Raw genomic sequence first — 16,060 nt, 5'->3', positions numbered from 1 at the left:
TCCATGGCTGTTGCACTGGGATTTCAAGACTGCTTGTCAAAGTTAAACTTTAAAAAAAAAACGTTCCGGTTTATTTTGGAACGCTGAACGCGTCCTTTGTGAACGCCCCCTTGAGTCTACGCGTGCTATCAATCTTGCGTGTGTGTTTTACTCGAGATTAATGTGTTGTATTATGATGAGGAGGGCGGATTCAGTTCTCAGAGCAGCTCATTCTCTCTCTCTCTCTCTCTCTCTCTCTCTCTTTCCCTCTCTCTCTTCTGTACAAATATATATATATATATATATTTTTTTTTTAAATCTTTAAGAGCATTTGCCTTAATTGCTACAATATTTTTAGTTTCGCTAGAGGAACCCCGAAACACACTCGCTGCATAATTTGTGCTACTTTCAAAAACAAATTTTTACTGTTTTTTTGTTTTCAAGAGTCCATGGCTGTTGCACTGGGATTTCAAGACTGCTTGTCAAAGTTAAACTTTAAAAAAAAAACGTTCCGGTTTATTTTGGAACGCTGAACGCGTCCTTTGTGAACGCCCCCTTGAGTCTACGCGTGCTATCAATCTTGCGTGTGTGTTTTACTCGAGATTAATGTGTTGTATTATGATGAGGAGGGCGGATTCAGTTCTCAGAGCAGCTCATTCTCTCTCTCTCTCTCTCTCTCTCTCTCTCTCTTTCCCTCTCTCTCTTCTGTACAGCGCAGGTTTGTTCCAGTGGAAATATTTCGTGTTTCAGTGCATCGCTGACGAATCTATTCTGGATATTTTCTGCATCACTTTTGCGTGAATTATTTGTAAACATGAAAGTTTGGGTCAGTCTCTTCGTGTTTATGTTCATCTGGTTCGCAGAGAGCGCACAGAAACAAGACGTACCGGGTAAAAATTTTTTTTTTTAAATAACTTTCATAATTAGTTACACTGACCTCTCTCAGGTAGTTATCAGTTAATATTCTTTATCTTTCCTATATATAGGCCTATATATTTTAAAGTCATTTAATTTCTTTGTTTTTAATTCGCGTTCACTCTTTTGCTGTCTTTAATTTGTATTCACTCTGTTTTGAGAAAGTTTGAGAACATCCCACCTCGTCCCTTTTCATTAAAGCTCTTACAGAAGAAGAGTCAGGGGACATGGTTAGATTAGGTTGTTCTAGGAGATTGTAGTAGCTACTAGTAGGCTATAGTAAATTCCTCATTCACTCACTCTGTTTTCTTTTCTTTTCAGTGAATCAGTTGACCCATTTCAAAAACCTAGTCTAAATGATTAATTCACAAATAGGTCTGATCCAGTTCTCCAGTTCAACTCACTGACTTTTGATCGATTTTACTAATTTAAAATGTAACATTTTTATTTAACCAACCAAATAACTTAAGAACAAGATGGACTGGGAAGGAATGAAAACTATTAAGAATAATTAAAAATAAATGCCATGGATTACATCAGAATAATGATACATAATAGACTTGATGTATTAGAAAAGACATAAACTCTAAAAAGCTTGCTAAGATAAAATAATGGAATTATTGGCCATTATTGAAAAAACAGAATTGTTGGACTTTACTGTGCAAGAGTCATATGGACTGCTTTTGTGGGGCTTTTATTGCTTTTCATTTTATTGGTCGTTTTGGTTGTTATTCGATTTTGACAGCTGTGGTCACTATAAACTCTCACTGTACAAAAAAAATGAGTGAAACATTTCTACATTCTTGGAAAAATAACAGTATATGCATTTGGAACAACATGACATTATTCATTCACGGTTCCATTATTTCTCGCTGTCTCTGTTTGGCTCTCTCAGTGATAGACGTGTTGAGTTTGGAGGATGTGAAGCAGACCGTGGCTGCGGTGGAGAAGATCTCTTTAGCTCTGAAGACTCTCAGTGATGTGTATGTGATGTCTTCCTTCCGTCTGCCTCCTAAACTGGGTGGAGTTCTGCTGGGCCTCTACAACAAGCAGGATAACAAGAAATACCTGGAGGTTGCCATCATGAGCAAGATTAACAAAGGTAATGACCTTTTTTTGTAATCTATAATCAGAATCAACTTGCTTTTTCTCTGAAACAGCTTTTCTTTTCTGTTGACTTCACTGCATATGCTGTTGTATAATGCATGTTGCTGGTTGTTTCAACATACTTGCATTCAGATTTGGCTCCATTTTGATATGGAATGCCCATCAAATCATTTTTGAAATAAAGAAAATCAAGTCCTGCCCTTCATTTTCTTATTGAATATTCTTTTTCACTTGTAAATACATCACATCACAGAGATCAAATGGGTTGCGGATTTGGTGTCTCCTCAGAACATCTCTAAAAGGTTTGTTTTACTCTAGTTCTGGTCCGGTATGTTCGTGAAGATGGGAAGCTGCACACAGTAAACCTGCAGAGCCCAAATCTGGCAGATGGACGGTCTCAGTCTGTTATTCTCCGTGTCGGTGGCCTGCGCAGAGAGTACCTGAGCCTCGAGCTCTATGTGAACTGTCGTCTGGCTGACTCTGCCCAGCGGCTGCCCCTATTGGTCGCTCTGCCCAGAGATGCAGAGCTGGTGGAGATTCGTAATGGCCACAAGGCATACACTCGAATGCAGGTGAGACCAACATAATATGACCTTGATAATATGAGTTTCACAACACCTGCACTACCATTCAAAAGTTTGGGCTCTGTATTATTTTGTAATGATTTTTTAAAGTTTCTTATGCCAGTGCTGCATTTATTTGATCAAACATTCAGTTAAAAAAATTGTGAAATATTCTCATATTTTAATATTTAAATAAGTGGAATAGTGCTCAAGAAATATATTATCAATACAAACAGTTGTGCTGTATAATATTTATGTGGAAACTGAAGTCCAAAAGAACATAATTTATTTGAAATATAAATATTTTGTAATAATGTAAAAGCCTTTACTATTTTGACCGATTTAATGCATTTCTTGCTGAATAAAAATATAAATTTCTTTAAAAAAATCTTACTGGCCCCAGATTTTTGGACAGGAGTGTGTATTAATATTTTTTTCCATGGAAGGCAGAAATGTGAACATGATATGAACTGTGCATATTCTTCAGAAATTCTTCTTTTTGAGTTTCAATGAAACAATAAAGAATTCAGGTTTTCATAAACTAATTAAGTTTAACTATTCCTTTAATTTTTTATGAAAAAAGAGATTAGTTGTTGTGATTGGTTAAGAACTGAAGTCCAGATATCAAGACTCCTATTATATCAAATACTATAATCAAATGTTTTTCGTCCAGGGTTCAGTGGAGTATCTTAAACTGGCACTAGGGGGCACTGTTGCCCAGGCTGGGGCTCTTACCGACTGCCCCTTTCAGGGGGACGCCTCTTCATATAACATAGGTTAGCCAACAGCAACACAAGATTGTACATGGAGCTTGAATGTGTGGTTTTTGATTGCCTGCAAAATCTTTGTCTGAAATATGTTTTGTTTCAATTTTGTTTTTCAGTGAATGGCGAGGTTAATTCTATTCTAGGTGAGTGGACATTGGTGAAGTCACGATATGCAATTTGTTACTTTTGTATTTATTTAATTTGAAGATATTTCACACCTTTTTGTACAGGTGACCACACTAAAGCTCTTATTGGCCAGCTGATCATCTTTAATCAGATCTTGGGAGAGCTGAGAGAGGACATCAGAGAACAGGTGTGAGTGAGTTAGTATATATATGTGAGGGAATCTGTTCTGAACATGTTTGATTTATGTGTTTTTGCACTATTTAGGTGAAAGAAATGTCTCTCATCAGGAATGCTATTCTGGAGTGCCAGATGTGTGGTGAGTAGCAATGTCAAATCATCAAACCATCCAGACATGGGCTGCAGTCAGACAGCAAAAAAAAAAAAACGGTTTTCAGTCCTATTTGTAATGCTATAGCTGGGTTAAGAAAGAGAATAATAACCAGAACAACAGGCGACAACTAGTTGTTTGTCATGCCTTTGTAAAGGATTCCTGACAGGATTCCTCTTGATAGATTTTATATTATTATTATTACACTCTAAAAAATGCTGGGTTAAATACAACCCAGTGCTGGGTAAAGTAGGGACAAACCCAGCAATTGGGTTGTTTTGACCCAGCAGTTGGGTTACTACCCAGAAGGTTGGGTTAAACATTTAACGAAACCGCTGGGTCGAAACAACCCAATTGCTGGCTTTGTCCCTATTTTACCCAGCACTGGGTTGTATTTAACCCAGCATTTTTTAGAGTGTATTATTATTATGATTATAATTATACAAACTCTTTATTACATGGGATCAGAGAGTGAGTATAAAAAAACACCCATTCAAAATTTTGTGGTTCAGTTGTAATTTAAAATAACTATTTTCTGTTTTAATACAATTTATTCCTGTGACGACAAAGCTGAATTTTCAGCATAATTTAAGTCTTTAGTGTCACATGATCCTTCAGAAATCTTTGTAATATGCTGTTTTGCTGCTCAAGAAACATTTCTTATTATTATCATCATCATCATCATCATCATCACTATCATCATCATCGTCATGTTGAAAACAGCTGTGCTGCTTAAAATTTTTGAGGAAGCCATAATCATTTTTTTTTTCCATTTTGATTCTAAGAGAAAGATTGAGATTAGATGAGATTTAAGATGAGATTTAATTTTATGCAATTTAATGCATCCTTGCTAAATATAAAAGTATTAATTTCTTTACCAAAAAAAAAATCATACTAACCCCAGACTTTTGAATTGTAGTATATAATTATTTTTTGCCTGCATATTATTTGAGAGGATGGAATCATCAGCAGTGTCAAAAAATGGCAAACAGTTTATAATAAAGGTGAAATATTGATTAAAATTGCTAAAATAATGACTGCCAGTGTCTGCCATTTTTCAGGCAAACTGAAAGCCTCTCCACAAACCTCCCAGTATTTGAAACAGCAAACTATAGAATGTATCCCTAATCTAATTCAAATGTCTGGACTTTTATTTCATGATTAAAATTCTTATTTCATATCTAACGCATTTGGTCAAAAGACACTTTTACATAAAACTGAATCAGGAAGTCAATAATGAGGTCACGTGATCATGTTTGAAATATTTATCTCTGCATAATGCATTCTGTTTCAAATACTACTTTTTAATAGTAGGCAGTATACAGTGTATACTATATATGCAGGAAGCAGTACGCTATTCTGACAGAGGGTTTTAGATACTTTTGTGTATGTATAATTCACATGATATTAGATTTCTTAAGCTTATTGATTCTTACTGACTTATTATGATACAATGTCTCTGGTTTGAAGGATTTCATGAGCCACGTTCACGCTGTCAGCCCAACCCCTGCTTTAAGGGCGTGGGCTGCATGGAGACGTTCGATTTCCCAGGCTACCGCTGTGGCCCCTGTCCGGAGGGCATGATGGGGAACGGCACACACTGTCAGGATATAGATGAGGTGGGTGAGGGCATTTAGTGCTGGTTTTATCTTTGTATACTGATAAGTCTTGGTCCAGAAACCACTGTAACTGGGTATGTCCGTGTTTCAAAGAGATTTGAATAAACATGCCTTTGTTTTGATTTGTTAAAGCTGTTTCATATTAACATGTCTCTCCCCATCAGTGTGCAGAGGCTCAGCCGTGTTATATACCAGGCACATGTGTCAACACAGCAAAAGGTTTCACCTGTGAGCCCTGCCCACCCGGACTGTGGGGTCCTCCTCTCTCTGGATTCGGTGTGGAATATGCAAAGAGTCATCATCAGGTACCGTGCATTTATTTGATCAAAGATACAGTAAAAGCTGTAGTATTGTGAAATATTATTACAATTTAAAAGAACCGTTTTTATGTTAATAATCATTTTTAAATGTAATTTATTTCTTGTGATGGAAATTTTAACATCATTACTCCAGTCTTCAGTGTCACATGTAATTCAGAAATGATTGTAATATGCTGATTTCCTGCGCAAGAAACATTAAAAGTATTTTTATGAGCTGGATAATATTTTTGTGGAAACTACTGTGAATATTTTTTTCAGGATTCTTTGATCAATAGAAAATTCAAAAGAACAGCATTTACTGTATATAAAATTGAAATCTACAGTATAAATGTTTTTACTGTCCCGTTTGATCAATTTAATGCATTGGAATTTGTTATAAAATGTCAAATAAACACTAATAAAGTGACACCAAAATTTTTTTTCAGATAATGATGGGATTGGAGACCAGTGTGATGAGGATGCAGATGGAGACGGAATAAAGAACGTAGAGGTGTGTTTGTGGACTAACGAACAGTGTTGTTAATGTTAACGTAAAACTATTAAAAATTTGTTTCATTATTTGAAATATATTGAAATATAAATGTTAGATGAAAATGTTTAACTTGAAAACGGAAATGAGAAATGTTGCCTGGGAACTGACTGAAAAAATGTACTAAAATTAATAAAATAAAACTGAAATAAAAATAAACTGAAGCTAAATGGAAATATAAAAAACTAATAAAATAACAAAATTACTCAAATTAAAATTCAATCTGAAAATATAAAAATAAATGAATAAGTATAATACTATATAAATATTAATTTTTTTTCAGGATAACTGTCGGTTGGTTTCCAATAAAGATCAGCAGAACTCTGACACTGATTCGTTCGGTGATGCATGTGATAACTGTCCCACCGTTCCCAACATCGACCAGAAAGACACTGACAATAACGGAGAGGGAGATGCTTGTGATGACGACATCGATGGAGACGGTAAAGACTGTTCAGTTTGATAAAATGATCTTTTTTTGTGTCCCTACAACATCATCTTTGTGTATGTGAATGTGAGTGTGGATGTTTTGCAGGAATCCAGAATGTGCTGGATAACTGTCCCAAAGTGCCGAACCCAATGCAGACAGACCGGGACAGAGACGGAGTGGGGGATGCGTGTGACAGCTGTCCTGAGATCAACAACCCCATGCAGGTCCTGCATCTCATCTTAGTTTATTTCAAACTTTTAAACTTGCATCATACATCGATGCAGTCTGTAAAAGAAGTTCACTCAAAAATGACATCTGTGTCATCATTTACACACCCTCATGTCCGTACAAACCAGTGGGACTTGCTGTCTTTTGTGGAAAATAAAAGAAGGCTATATATAGTATATTACATTTCGGACTGTTTCTAATACAAAGCTGTCATATATCTTCAGAAGACTTTAAATTGAACACACATTTCAAATTGACAAATTTTATGATAATATATGGTGTCATTTTGAAACTTAATAGCACCTGTCTTCATTCACTTTGCAGTATAATTCTTCATCATTCAATTTTCATAATATTTGTTTAACCAGTATAATTCGTAATTTCTTCACAAAGCAAAGTCCAGCTCTCACTTATTGAAGAGTTATTCCTGCTATGCAGTTCCTTTTGATCTCTGTAAGTTAAAAAAAATGTATATGCTTTGGTGTAATTTAATGATCAGACATGCTCAGACACATACACTTGATTTATTATGACTCAATTATTTGCACAATGGCAAGAAAATTAGCAGGATGAAAAAAAGAACATTGATTGGATTTATTTACACGAGGGGAGTCAACATATCAATGGCTTTTTATGACAAAGGACATCATATAAATTGATGACCAATTACAGCATTATTGGAGATATTTATTTGTGCGTCAGTTTATTAATTTTGTGTTTATTTATTTATTTTTAATTTGTGAGTTTGTTTAATTATTTATGGGATTAATTTTTTCGATGTGAAATTTGTAAAACAAACCGTAAATGGATGTTTCTTCATATTAGTAGTTAGTGCAGCACATGGACAACAATTTTGAAAAAAGTTTATACAGGTTAACTTTTATTTTTATATTTAGTAATTTTGTTATGTGCTTTTGTCTTTTTCTTTTTTGCAATAACAATTTTTAGGCAAATTTATTGTTTATTCCTTTTTTTAAGTTTTAGTTTCTGTGTATTTCCAGTTTGTGATTTTGTAGTGAACTTGTTTCAGTTAGTTATCAAGGACACATTTCTCATTTTCGTTTAGTTATTCATTTAATATTTATATTTTATTGTATTTCAGTTACAGTGACAATAATAATTGTATTCCTGTTTGGAATGAAAGGGAACTATTCCTTAAACAAATCATTTGAGTAACTGAAAAACAGCTAGTTCTTGCTTCTGCAGTAAATTATCTTTTCATATACTTTTATGAATGAATAATAAAGTCAATTATTACTATTGCAGACAGATGTAGACAATGACTTAGTCGGGGATGTTTGTGACACCAATCAAGACACGTGAGTAAACAACTCAAATGTAAATTCAAACATAGAAATCACACAATTGGCAGATTATCCATTGACTCATTAACGTGTATATGGTAAGACTTCTGCCATCTAGTGTATAAGAGTTGCTCATAGTTGATTTTCAGCTCAGACACGCAGTTCAGCTCATAGTGTTTAATGTTGTGTGTTTGCAGTGATGGAGACGGACACCAGAACACTCGAGATAACTGCCCCGACATTCCAAACAGTTCTCAGCTGGACTCGGACAATGACGGCATCGGAGATGACTGTGACGATGACGATGATAACGACGGGGTCCCGGACAATCATGCCATCAATGGCATCGGACCCGATAACTGCAGACTCATTTCCAACCCCAACCAGAAAGACTCAGACAGTAAGAGCGTTCATATCTACTAATGGCTAATAATCCTCCTGATTAATGACTTGCGTTATTCCTTTCTGTCTTGTCATGTAGGTAACGGAGTCGGTGACGTATGTGAGAATGACTTTGACAATGATGCAGTGATGGATTTGATTGACGTGTGTCCAGAAAGTGCTGAAGTCACACTTACAGATTTCAGAGCCTATCAGACAGTCATTCTGGACCCGGAGGGTGACGCTCAGATCGACCCGAACTGGGTGGTGCTCAATCAGGTAAAGCATCATGGGATTCCTTCTGCTCTCATTGACACAAGATCATCATGTTGTTCTATTTTTTTTTCATAGATAAAATTTTACTTTTAAATAATAAACTGATGTTTATCCGGTGCCTTCTGACTTCGAGTATGAAGGAAATAATAATAATAATAATTTATGCATTTAGCAGACGCTTTTATCCAAAGCGTCTTACAGTGCATTCAGGCTATTCATTTTGTACCAGTATGTGTGTTCCCTGGGAATTGAACCTACGACCTTTTGCGCTGCTAACGCAATGCTCTACCATTGAGCCACAATGAAAAATTTCTCTCTCTCTCTCTCTCTCTCTCTCTCTCTCTCTCTCGTTTTCACACATATGGAGGATCATCCCTCGCTCACGCTCATATCAGAACCGTTTAATTAAAAGCAGCTCCGCTCTGTTTCAAATCTCACTTAAGCCCTGCGGTCACACGCACACACACTAATCATCTTTTTCTGGTTCTCTCACCCCTTCTTTACCAAAAAAACCCTGTTGCTATGAACATTTACAAACTAAAAAAAATACAAATAGCTGTTTACTGTACATGGACATGATGCAAAAACTCATTTAATACACTTACACTACCATTCAAACGTTTGGGATTGGTAGGAAGTTTTAATGCTTTTAGTCTTTTTGCTCACCAAAGCTTCATTTATTTAATCAAGAATACAGTAAAAGCAGTAACATTGTGAAATATTATTATCATTTAAAATAAGTGTTTTCTATCTGAATATGTTAGAATGTAATTTGTTCCTGTGATCAAAGCATCATTACTCCAGTCTTCAGTGTCACATGATCTTCAGAAATTAATTTATTAATTTAATAACAATTTAATTTATGCATTTAGCAGACGCTTTTATCCAAAGCGTCTTACAGTGCATTCAGGCTATTCATTTTGTACCAGTATGTGTGTTCCCTGGGAATTGAACCTACGACCTTTTGCGCTGCTCATTTTGTACCAGTATGTGTGTTCCCTGGGAATTGAACCTACGACCTTTTGCGCTGCTAACGCAATGCTCTACCATTGAGCCACAATGAAAAATGTCTCTCTCTCTCTCTCTCTCTCTCTCTCTCTCTCTCTCTATGTATGACATATTAGAATCTGAATCTGAATTTTTTTGCTCATTGAAGCATTTAATAGATTTTTTCTTCCAGAGGATGTTTAAGACGCTCATATTTGAATGCATATTATTATTTATTACTTATAGCTTATTACTTTACTTATGTCTTAATTACTTAAAAACATAGAAATGGTTATCCATGATGTCATGGATATTTAAAGGTGAAGTCTGTACATTTCTGTACTTGTCTAAGTGTTTATATTAATACAGATGAATTTGTGTTTCAGGGTATGGAGATTGTTCAAACCATGAACAGCGACCCGGGCTTGGCAGTGGGTACGTTTGGTTTCAGTATTCAGGAGCTAAACACCCAGTGGACTTTCAAACGCAAACTGTAAATCGCTTCTCCACAGGTTACACAGCGTTTAACGGTGTGGACTTCGAGGGAACTTTTCACGTTAACACGGTGACTGACGACGACTACGCCGGCTTCATCTTTGGCTATCAGGATTCATCGAGTTTCTATGTGGTGATGTGGAAGCAGACCGAACAGACGTACTGGCAGTCGATCCCCTTCAGGGCCATGGCTGAACCTGGTCTGCAGCTCAAGGTGCAAATATTGCTTAAATTGCTTTGATTCATGGAAATATATTGGCTTGCTAAAGTCCATTTGAGCTTTTGGGGAGTAAGGCTTTAAAACTCTGTGTTCGTGTAGGCAGTGAAGTCTCGTACAGGTCCAGGTGAATTCCTTCGTAATGCTCTGTGGCACACGGGGGATACGGATGGAGAGGTGAAACTGCTCTGGAAAGACCCACGAAACGTTGGCTGGCAAGATAAGACCTCGTACCGGTGGCAGCTCAGCCATCGGCCACAAGTCGGGTACATCAGGTGAGATCTCCTACAAATGGGACAATTGTGCAGCATTGTGGTACATTACCGTTCAGAAGTTTAAGGTCAGTTAGATTAATACTTTTATTCAGCAAGGATGCATTAAACTGATCACAAGTAACAGTAAATGTATTTAAAATGTAACAAATGATTTCTATTTCAAATGGATGCTGTTCTTTTGAACTTTCTATTAATAATAATAATAATAATTCGTTGCATTTATATAGCGCTTTTCTAGGCACTCAAAGCGCTTTACATTGTCAGGGGGTATCTCCTCATCCACCACCAGTGTGCAGCATCCACCAGGATGATGCGACGGCAGCCATAGTGCACCAGACTGCTATTCATCAAAGAGTAAAAAAACAATCAGGGATTCCACAAAAATATTAAGCAGAACTACTGTTGTCAACATTGATAATAATAAGAAATTTTTCTTGAGCATCAAATCAGCATATTAGAACGATTTCTGAGAGATCATGTGAGACTGAAGAAATTAGTTATTTTAAGTTGTAATCAGGGTTATTAGTTAACTAAAACTAAAACCATAAAAAATTATTACTTGAAATAAAATAAACATTAGCTCAAAATAAGACTACAATTTTTTTAATTGACAAAAATAAAACATTTACTAAAACCTAAAATACTACTATAAAATGAAAACACAAAATATGCAAATAAAACAACTCAAAATATTAATAAAATATATATTACTATCTCAGTGATACAAAAATAAATATTACTGTTTTAACTGTATTTTCGATCAAATTAATGCCACCACCTTTTTTACACCTTTATTTTTTTAGAAATTATTTTAATTGACAGCATGCCAGAAATATTACTGTTATCCATTTTGAATTATATTTGAACTGGTGTATTCCTTTAGTAAGAGTAATAAGGTGTTTGTCCCTGCTCAAACAACTTTTCTGTCTGTTGGATTGTGGGTTGTCTTTGTCGTCACAAGAGGGCGCAATACCAGCCTCGGTTATTGACTGCACCGGCAGCTGATGAAAGCTTGTGCTGGTATACTGGAGAGAGGGCGGTGGGGAGGATGACTAGTTATCCTTAAAATTTCTTCTCAATCGTCCCCTCCTCTTTTGCCCCCTCATACCCCTGAGAGACTGCTGAGTGGTTGGGCCCCCTGGCCGCCCATTGTTGTGGTTGCCATGCCAATGAAATCCTTGGCAAGAATTTTCTTGGTGCCTGTTCATATGCAGATCCAACGGAAACTACTGTAGTGGACGGGCCGTTAAAGAAAGAGAGAGAACGGACCGCAGAGGACAGTTAAACATGCATTGTGAGTGATTTCCTGTACTGCGTAATTTCTTGGCATTGTGTTGTAAATCAGATGCTCTTTGCCAAAGAAATGACGAATGAACTCCAGCAAAGGCTCAAAATTTTGTTTTTTTAATAATGTCATAACAGAAATTGATTTCAGTAACATCTTGTCTGATGGATAAGCAGTTCTGAAACTTTCAAACTTTGAGTCCACATGATTATTGAACACTTCAGATCAGAACTTTGCCAAGTTTATAGTAGTTATAAATTCCTACAGGAAGAGAGAGCTGTGTGGAGCTCTGCATGTGTGTGTGTGTGTACGTACATGTGTATGCACATTTTTGTGAGACAATGTGTAGCCGAGGCTTTGTAAGGGCCCTTTCAAACGCACACACACACACACATAAACACACCTGCTTTGTATTCAGTGAGAGGAGTGAATAGAGCACTGGACTTCAGTCCGCGCACACACTCACACTGGATTGTGCTGCAGACATGCTCCGCTCATACATAATGCAATTTAAGTCCAGCCTGCCGCTAAATCAAATCAGATCTAATTTATTATCAGGTAATTAGAGGGTGAGCAGGTGGAGTTTAGCAGCGGCCTGTAGCATAAAACAGCTCTCGGCTTCATTCAGACCGAATATTCTAGAACAACGGTTCTCAACTGCTAGGTTGTGTGACCCAAAATTGAGTCAGCAATTCTAAATGTGAATAATAAAATTCAACTAATCTTATAACCGTGCATTTAGGATGGCAAAATAAAAGGGTTTTTAAGTGGGAGGAGAACATGTTTCCCATTTTGGTTGTGTGTCCAATAAGACTCTAAAGTACTTTAGTGCAAATGTACATTAATTCATTATTTCCATCCAAAGGTTTGGAATAATGAAGACTTTTTTATGTTTTTGAAAGAATCTCTTATGTTCACCAAACCTGCATTTATTTGATCAAAATACAGTAAAAACAGTACTATTTTTAATACTTTTTTAAATAAATATTCTTTTTTATAAATGTACTATATAAGTGTCCTTTATTCCTGTGATGGTAAAGCTGAATATTCAGCAGCCATGATCCTTCTGTTGCTGAATATTTATGTGGGAAAAAATTTAGGGTAAGTTTTTTTTTTTAAAGGACACATTAGATTCATCAAAAGTGACACATCTTTTGTAACATTATAAATGTCTTTGGTTTAAAAAAATGCTGTTCTTTTGAACTTTCTGTTCATCAAAGAATCCTGAGGATTATTTGATGAAAGATCCTGTTTCCACAAAAATATTAAGCAGCAAAAACTTTTCAACACTGATAATAATAAGAACTATTATTAGTAATTAAGCACCAATAATAATTGATAATAATGGAGCACCTTATCAGCATATTATAATGATTTCTGTAGGATCATGTGACACTGAAAAATCAAGTGTTGTGGTAAGTCTGGCAGGTCACGTTAGTCAAGCTCGCATCAGCTGACTCTCAGCTGATCCCCATCTACCTATAGGAATACAACACCTATCTAAGCATTCATATATAAGGTCCCTCAGTATTATAAGCAGTTTTCGCATTGCTCAATAGCTAATTACCCTCTTTCATCCCCAGCTCCTCCTGTCAGTCAGGATTCAGCCTTTTGATTCTCCTTTGAATCAGACTAATTCTAAAATGTGTACATAACATTATTGAACTTTAACGATATCTGCAATACATTTATATTGGTTCTGTTTTGTTCACCCTGCTCTCATCCATGCTAGGCTGGTTCTGTTCTCTTGCCCAGAACAGAACCATACCGCCAATCCAAACTGTATACTAATTGTCAATCATATTTGACGATAGTGGTCCTGACAGAACTGGAGTAATGATGCTGAAAAATTAGCTTGCATCACAGGAATAAATTACATTTTTAAATATATTTAAATACTAAACAGTTATTTTTAAATGTAATAATATTTCACAATTTTACTGTTTCACTCTTTTTTGATCACATAAATGCAGTCTTAGTGGACATAAGAGGACCTTTGAAGCAGTAGTGTATATTTGTAATTTATTATTATTATTAACAATTATATTGTTATGAATTAAAACATTACACACACACACACACACACACACACACACATATATATATATATATATATATATGTATTTGCAAAAATGGTTAATTTTTCTATTTATGCAGTTTGTGGTACTATTAATAAATCTCAGCATTTGATCTTAAGGACGTTTTTGCTTACTTTAGCATTGTAAACAATTTAGGTACTGTTTACTTTGTTCAATATTAAATCTAGATCCAGTCCTGACAGTAGTATTTTACAGTCACATATAAGAGGGCTTTCACGTGTTGCAGGGTGAAGCTGTATGAAGGCACAGAGATGGTGGCTGACTCCAATGTTGTGATTGACACCACCATGAGAGGAGGGCGCCTGGGCGTGTTCTGCTTCTCTCAAGAGAACATCATTTGGTCCAATCTGCGCTACCGCTGTAACGGTAAAGATTAATCCACTCTTTGATATTTAAATCATGATCCCCAGACCCTCAGAGTCTTCAAAAAATCTAAAATCTACAAATTCTGAATAAAAGTTGTTTATTGACAAAAAAAAACAGGATTGCAACAATAAAACAACACACTCACAAAGCAAATGAAACATATCTTTTCCAGATACTGTTCCAGAGGACTTCAGTACACACCGTAAACAGGTTCTAATGTACATAAAGGTGTGAGGGGAGTGAGACGCCCTCCGTCTCTCTCTAAACCCTCTGAAACCCAGCATGGGGCCACTGAACTCCTGTGTGCGAGGGGCCAAACAACCAGGACAGATGAGAGATTTACCCAGCGTCTGTGTCACTCCGGATGAGGAGACTGAATGAAAGGAGAGAAAAGACTTTTATTTTACGTTTTGTGCGTTTATGTGTCATTGCGGAGCCGTATAATGTGTGAGTATGAGTGTATGTTTGAGAGAGTCCATTAGCGTGTGTTTGCATTAACAGTTGTCTTGAAATAAAGGGATATGATGCATTTTCTAGAACACAACAAATACCCAAATGGTCCTATAATCATTATTAATACATGACAAAAACAGAAATCAATTCTAAAACTACCAAAAATGACAGTTTAATATGTCAACCACAGAATTCTCCTGTTCTGTATGCCATTAATGATGAATGAGAGCTAAGCTCAAGCATATGTGTAGAAATATATTAATTTAACATTAGTTAAAATAAAATTATATTAAACTTTATATTTGACTATATGAATACGCTAGAAAATATATTTTATATCAACTCAACTTAGAAATCTATGCTATGTTTGCAATAGCATGCTTGTAAACTCTTACTTTTTGTGCAGAATATAGTATTGCGCACAATATGCAAATTTTCTGTATACATAAATGCATAAACACTTGAATTATCTATTATATTTTCCAGACTGTGCAGTATACATCAGTGCACACTGTATGGAATACTGTATGCAATGCAAAAAAGTACACAGTTTATGATGCATACTGCACAATATTCAGTAAGTAGTAAGCTAGTAACTGCCATATACTCACACCTGCAGTCTGGCGCCGCCCTAGTGGTCGAGCTTTTCATTGTGGCGGGGGATTGCAGCAGGAGTCGCGTGTTCCTCATGGTCAGGGAGGCCGGGACGAGTGCAATATTGGCGGGAGATTGAACAACAGTGCACAACATCCCACACCTTCCAGACCGCAGGACTACAAACACACTCTCTTAAAGACTTCAGAGTTCTCCTCGGAACTATAACCCAGATGAACACAAATAGACTTTTTTCTCTCTCTCTATAATAAGTTGTCATATATTAAGTTTGAAACATTTAAAAAGTTATTTTTAAATTAAAAGTTTAGCTTGTTTAAAAAAAAATTGTGAAATATTTTAATTGAGAAGTGAGGGCCAATGCGGCAGGTGGGTAGTGGAACCCATGAGGCCACTAAA

General features: G+C 36.0%; 1 protein-coding gene across 1 annotated transcript; it reads left to right on the top strand.

Moving 5' to 3' along the window:
• Positions 1 to 667: 667 nt before the first annotated feature.
• LOC107592497 (thrombospondin-3a-like) lies at positions 668 to 15,348 on the top strand (the record flags this gene model as incomplete). Its single annotated transcript, XM_016282031.1, has 20 exons — positions 668 to 869; positions 1,790 to 1,996; positions 2,320 to 2,573; positions 3,238 to 3,340; positions 3,448 to 3,474; positions 3,562 to 3,644; positions 3,722 to 3,773; positions 5,256 to 5,404; positions 5,569 to 5,716; positions 6,150 to 6,214; positions 6,537 to 6,696; positions 6,789 to 6,907; positions 8,178 to 8,230; positions 8,413 to 8,615; positions 8,697 to 8,875; positions 10,246 to 10,294; positions 10,372 to 10,568; positions 10,674 to 10,846; positions 14,457 to 14,596; positions 14,769 to 15,348. Coding segments are annotated over 20 exons (2,625 nt in total), but the record flags the coding sequence as incomplete, so codon positions are not given.
• Between the last annotated feature and the right edge of the window lie 712 nt (positions 15,349 to 16,060).

Source organism: Sinocyclocheilus grahami, unplaced genomic scaffold (assembly GCF_001515645.1).
Source record: "Sinocyclocheilus grahami isolate Dianchi unplaced genomic scaffold, SAMN03320097.WGS_v1.1 scaffold153.1, whole genome shotgun sequence".
Taxonomy (NCBI): Eukaryota; Metazoa; Chordata; class Actinopteri; order Cypriniformes; family Cyprinidae; genus Sinocyclocheilus; species Sinocyclocheilus grahami.
Note: the sequence above shows the minus strand (reverse complement) of the source record. Positions and strands in the feature narration are given on the sequence as shown.